The sequence below is a fragment of the Pseudopodoces humilis genome, chromosome 6 (assembly GCF_049639895.1).
Source record: "Pseudopodoces humilis isolate 2021_Gansu_Grassland_sample_001 chromosome 6, ASM4963989v1, whole genome shotgun sequence".
Taxonomy (NCBI): Eukaryota; Metazoa; Chordata; class Aves; order Passeriformes; family Paridae; genus Pseudopodoces; species Pseudopodoces humilis.
Window position 1 is genome coordinate 48300859 of NC_142205.1, and position 6524 is coordinate 48307382.

General features: G+C 41.6%; 1 protein-coding gene and 1 non-coding gene across 2 annotated transcripts in view; one reads left to right on the forward strand and one right to left on the reverse strand.

Annotated features, from left to right (window-relative positions):
- Positions 1–428, forward strand: part of SLC9B2 (solute carrier family 9 member B2) — a 26529-nt gene extending 26101 nt beyond the window's left edge. The window contains exon 12 of the mRNA XM_088056115.1: positions 322–428. Coding sequence (XP_087912241.1) covers positions 322–417 — 96 coding nt within the window. The 3' untranslated portion in view covers positions 418–428. The remainder of the gene's footprint in view (positions 1–321) is intronic.
- On the reverse strand, positions 310–6294 carry LOC102107097 (uncharacterized). The gene is made up of 3 exons (XR_015772641.1): positions 6160–6294; positions 2683–2892; positions 310–434 (listed from the first exon to the last, which is right to left on the reverse strand). It is a non-coding gene; the product is annotated as an uncharacterized LOC102107097 (transcript).
- Positions 6295–6524: the final 230 nt, after the last annotated feature.

Here is a 6524-nt window from a genome sequence, read left to right on the forward strand (position 1 = left end):
TGTAGTCACTCTAAACATTTCTAGAAATACTCTACTGTGTTTCTTTCAAGTTTCTACAGTTGCTCTCTTCACGTAGATACATTTGTGCCATTCTGCAGAGTTCAGGAACATGTTCCAACTCCAGACAAAGGCAACAGCTCAACACAGAGCAATCCACCACCAAAGCACTGATAAAATTATGCAAGTTTCAATCTCTAAACCTACAGTAGCACAAAGTCTTACCGTCTTCGAACGCCAACACCTGCAGTAAGCTTTAGTGAGGCACAGATCTTCAATGTTTATCTCATTCACCACTTTGGGATTTTCCTTCTGGATCTTGAGGTTAATCAAGCTATCCTTCTGCTGTTTCTTCTTGGGGAGGAAGGGACGAACAGCAAGGTAACCGAGCAAGGCCAGCACACCCAGGAAAGGCAGTAACCGCAGCCATTCTGAAACTAAAGGTAAGTGAGATTTAGGGTGGCTCTTGACACCACTCCAGGATGGTGCAGCATCACCTACTTTCAAATGGCTTAGGCTGAGGATGTAGAACAGGGCTGCTAAGTCAGCAGGGCCCTCAGGGCAAACAAGATTCCATTGGTGAGTCTCAAAGAAAAAAATATAAAAATACGGTCCTATGATATCCTCCAGCCAATGTAAAAATCTGACTCCTAAAATTTCATCTGAAATTGAATTTTATCACTCTAGAAGATGATTAAATGGAAGACAATAAATACAAAACAAAGATTTACCAAAATGGGCAACTAAAACACTGGCAAAACCTTCACCAATCTTTTTTGTTTTATTTTTCAGACCTCTGTTTGCTCAGGGATCTGCAACTAGTTTCTACAACACAGAGAAAGAAAGACACCCAAGATCAGTAGGTCAAGTCACAGAAAATTGCTTTCTACCAAAGTGAGGAACTTCTTTCAAGTACAGGTAAAAAATAGAAGTATCTACTGCCGATTTGGCTGTCCTGCTACATCATTATAAATCTTCTAGGCATACTGGTGAGAGAAGACTTACTGGACTTGTAAAGAAATGCATCAATAATTGGCATTTATTTATATATATACAGATAGATAGACTATACATATAAGATGGATCCACTTTTCCAGCCAAACATGCTGTGACTATACTCCAGTGCAATTTAAATACCACGGTGCACTAAAGGTTGACAGCATTTTTCTAAATTTCTGGAGAATATATTTTATCTAAACATTCATACAGAAGGGAGTTTAAAAATATTTTAGAAGAAAAAGAAAAAAGTATAACGAGCTGGAGCACAAATAGCTGCACAAGCACTTTTTAAGACAAGACACTAATCAACTTACTCTTCTAAATTATTTACAGTCAGAATATATCAAGATTTTGTTCTACAATTTATTTTTTGAAATTAAGAGGTACAAGAAAGAAAACACAACAGAGCAGGCTAAGGCTGCCAGGTGGGTTGTAGCCCTGAGAAAAAGGGATTTTTCTGTACAGCTTGATTATATTAGTAGTAAAATGCATGTTTAGGCTAATACTTCTCCAGTTAGAATCTAGTGGATTTTTCTTAAGGACTTGAATTTTCTAGAACCAGACCATGTAATGAAAATAATTTTGGGGATTAATTTTTTGTTCTTTGTTGCCCTTGATGTGACAGCCACATTAAGTGCATTTATCTAGAAATGTATCACAGCTGCATAAATGCTAAAGGCACTGCAAGAAGTCTCAGAAGTCATTTCCCAGCTGCACCTGCAGCAGTCCCTACACACCACAATTCACAACATTCACTAAGACTCAACTGCAATACATTAATCTCTGACGCTCTTTCCTTAGTTCCTCCAACAAGCTGCAAGCCATGATTAATAACTGACTCTGAGATACTTAAATGTTTTCAGCTACAGAGAATCCTGTGCCTCCTGGACAGCAGTGCCTGTTTGCCTTTTCTATCATTACTTTTCCAGAACACTCCATCAATTCCATCAGGAATCTAAATGCACTTGCTGACCTTACCTGAAGGACTGACTCAGAATGTATTTCAAAAGAGAGGAAAAAATTTTGGTCACTGAAAAAAACTTCCAGAGTTTGTATTTAACCTGACTGTTGGCAAAAATGTGCATCTCTACAAAGCTACTCCGCTGAACTCCAAGACAACAGACATTCCAGGAGGTACACCAGGACCAGGGCATCTATCAAACGTGTGGTAGATATAACTGGGCTAAGATTGACACACAAAAGGACACATCTCACACTCTGATACAGCATCAAAATCTGAACAGTGAATGACTCATAGCCAGTTGGGTTCATTCAAGTGAAAGAGGAACATGATAGCTGTAACCTCTGAGAAAGGAAATTAGAAATAAACATGAATAGGATTTACAAGGCTATTATTTAGAATTGTTACTATTTATTATTTGTACCAAGATAACTGCTAATAAACAGTTTTGTCCTCACTAGCCAGTAAACTCTGTGCTTACTTCTAATCTGGGAATCTCTGGAAAGCCTGCAGTTATATTCATGTGTACACTAATCATAAACTGGCTTGTTATGGCCAAAAGACTGGCTGAAAAAATCAACCTGATCATGTTCTAAGGCATAAGACACAAGACACTGTCAGACTTTAGGCTGAATGAGCAGGGATGGGAAAAACCCTTCATCCAAACTAATGCAATTATGTCTTCCTACAAGTATAGACTGCTCTGATTTTGAATCTATTCATACCTTTCTGAAGCAGATGCAGAGCAATTCACAAGACTGTTTATTTCCACAGCTGACAACTCAGAATTCAGCCATTACACTGATTCTGGAGATTCTTTATCGGTTCTGCTGCATGGGGAGAGGCAGATTTTGGAGACAGAAATGAAGAGTAGTGCATGGAACAGGTCAGCCTTCAGACTTGTGTTAGATAGAGACCAATCCCAAAGGTAAGTCCTGGAAAGTATCAGAAACCAGAGAATTCCCAAAAGCTGAGGCCACAGATATTTTCAAGGAGAGGTTGTCTTAATTTTTAGTCCAACAGTAACATGTACAAAAACAAAAGAAACACATATGCTATGAACAAAGGTATAGACCAGTCACTGAGAGGAGACTCAAAGCAGATATTCCTTGCTTGCGTTCCATCAACTACTCCTTTGGTATCTTTGACTTATGTTTCAGCTACTTTTTGTGGAAATAACCCTATGCAGACCCAAAAGCAGCTTCTTACAGTAACAGCTCAACTGCAAACCAAAATTTTAACAAGTATTAACTACCAGTCAAAAGGAATATTGAAACTGTGCTTGTATATTCTGTAAACTGATGATATTCTTCATGAAAATTTGAAGTACTTACTAATTATATTCTCTTCAGAACTAATAAGCAGATCTATCCTGGTTTTGGTTTGCTATTTCGAGGTGAATTTTAATGTGCCATTTTAATGACATCTTCCAGGACAAAAAGCAACACTGGCATGAGACTACACTGTTCATTTCACTGAACTTGAGAAGGGAAGGCTAAAGAAGCAATGACAAGACACTGAAAGAGGCTTCTGAACAGCACAGTGTGATAATTTAGATATCCACTTTCAAACCCAAGGTCAAACATTCTTTCCTTCCTCCCTCACTGCTTTTACCTTCAGGAGGTATGCACTAGATATTAACATCTCTTTCAAGTCTTTCTCTTTAAACAAGAAGTTTTTCATTCTGGTTTTGTAAGGTCACAACAGACAACAGGTGTCCAGATCTTTAACCAGCTCACCATAAAACATCCTATAAAGAAACCAAGGTGCTTCATTCACTTTTGGTCTGTTGTTTCTACAACTGATGCACTGCAGAAACAGAAGTTGCATCTGCCTGCAAGCTAATGAGAGTTTACAGAAGCAATAAAAAAGTTAAGAAAAGACTGCACTGTCCCAAACCTGGATTCTGGCCTGCATTTGCAAACAAGGTCTGTGTTGCCCAGTGTTTCATAGTGCTTGTCCCGGATTAAGTTCAATAGATCAAAGGGCAAATATTAATGCACTTTAAATGTTTTTAAACCAATGTTACTTCTCACTTCCCAAAAAGGAGCAAAGTATGCCATTTGCCGAAGAATATATTTTGTAATTTGTAATAGCAGCAAACACAAAAGGGAACATTAATTTTCTCTAATAGTCTTTCCCTAATGATAATTCACTGCAAAATAATCCCAGGACCTGGAATCCCCTGCTCTTAGAGAATTGTAATTTTTGGACAGGACAAAGACCATAACAACACAGAAGAAGCACTTGCTCAGGCAATCATTTTCTCAAATGAAACCGAAGACTGACAGCAGCTCTGCGTGCAAGTAAGCACACGACTCTTTAATGAGCAATGACGTTTCAATGACTTTCAATAACCTTTACACACTGAAAGATGATAATTTTTAATTTAGGTGCCTATGATGCAGTGTCCTACAATATCCTTTGCAAAAGTCTCACGGTGTTGCATTTACCCTATGCCGTAACTTGAAGCAGCTTGTACAGTTTTGCTTTTTTCCCTTCATTTTCATTCATATTCACCTTGGGAGGAAGATGTGCAAGCACAGCAGCAGATACTAGTCTAGCTTACTAATGAAAAAAAAAAAAAAATTAAACTGTAAAAATGATCTCGCTAAAGCCATGTATTATTAAATATACCTTTGTCTCCCGACTTTAGCGTCCATCAAAAAAAAAATCACTAAGAACAGTGGCAGTGGATTTTTCAGGTATTCTCATTAAATCCTACCAGTTCTCAAAGCAGTTTCTAACTCAGCTCCTTCTTTTACTTTTGTTTAATATTTTGGGACTGACATTTCATATGTTTGGTCTACACTTAAGAAGTCAGTTGTTTGCTTCTGGCCCTCCCTCCAAATTCAGCCAAGTACCTTGAAGTCAATGGCGTAAACAATGTGACAACAAAATAGTTCTCCCTCACTGACCACACTGTAAAAATCCCAAAGTCCTGATTTTGGTCTACAGACCAAACCTTTCAGAGCTTTTCAGAATAAATTATATTACAACTACGCACTATGAGTACAGAGACTGCACAAATAAACTCCTGTTACAGGAAGACACAGTTAAACAAGTGAAGCAGTAAGATACTAAAATATTACTAAGCTTAACAAATTTTAAGTCAAGTTGTGGTTACAAGGGCAATAAGTTTCATTAGGAAACTGCTAAATACTAGAAACAGGAGAAGCTGCATTGTTCTGTAGTTTGTTTTATCCTCCCCTATCTCCCAACTTCGTAGCAGCTTAGTTTCTCTATTTGGTAAATATAATTAACAGGTTTTTCATATGAGACTGTTGTTGTGGAAGAAGAACAGTTAATTTAAAAGAGATTTATTTTTTCCTGAGAAAGATAGTGAGGCTTACAGTTCACAAGCAACATGAACATGCTGGAAAAAAAGAAGTGCTTAAAGCAAGCTTTAAATAAACTGTGCCTGTTCTAAATTTAACAATTTTCCAACACTATTAAAGTCATGGTCTTAGTGCTGCAAGATAAAAGGTTGATTCTGCACTTTGGTAACTTTTCCACTTCTTTCTGTGGAGAGTATTCCTTCCTTCTTGTCCTTCACCGAACCACTCCTGTCACTTGACGCTGCCTGAGGGGCCGCCTGTGTTCTCACCGCCGAGCCTGGGCACCCAGAGTCTCAGTGTGCAAAGCACTGAGCACCCACAGAAGTCGCCACTACTCGCTTTTCTTTCTTGTTCATTCTGTGACGGGGCTACAATCAATGAACTGGTGTTTTTACTCCATCGCGCAGAAAATACTTACAAAAATTACTAAATTAAAGAACTATCCTAACTTGATGTATGTGGAAAGTTCCCAGAAAAAGATTTCTTTGGTTTAACTCGGTACAGATGCTGTCTTTGACCTGTGACGAAGAGGAAGAAGCCGTGCTTTAGGCCTCCGGCTAAATCCCAATCCATCTCGGCGCACGGCCTCTGGCTCACAGGCGTCGGTTCCCAGAGGAATTTCAGTCGCGAACGCTTTACTCTGTCCCTGCACTTTATCCTGACAGCTCCGCCTGCCCCACAGGGCGCCTGCACCTCCTGTCGGGTCATCCCCCTGCAGAAACAGTTCAAGGCTTGGGGGTTCCCCATTCTGCGACGCGGCCGGGAGACAGCGAGCGATGCCTGGAGCGAGGGCTGAGAGCCGGATCCCTGGCAGGACCGACCGCGCCGCCGGGACGGGAAGGGGGTCCCGCTCCCCGCGCCTACCTGTGAGGCGGATGAAGCCGCCGACGCTCTCGGGCAGCGGTAGGCGCTTGAGGTACGCGGGCAGCTGGACCTTGACGATGCGGGCCAGAGTCTCCAGCACCATTGCCAATCTCTCCCGCCGTCCCCCCGTGCGCCGACCCGGGATGCACCCGCCGCGCACGCGCCGCGGGGCGGGGCCGCGCACGCGCCCAGGCAGCCGGGCCCGCGCCGCCCGGCCCGCGCTTCCGGCCAGAGCCGCTAGGGGGCGCTGCCACCGCGGCGGGGTCAGGAGCGCTCCCGCCGCCAGGGGGCGCGCGGGCGGGGAGGGAAGGGGAAGGGGAAGGGGAAGGGGAAAAAAGGGGAAGGGGAAAAAAGGGGAAGGGGAA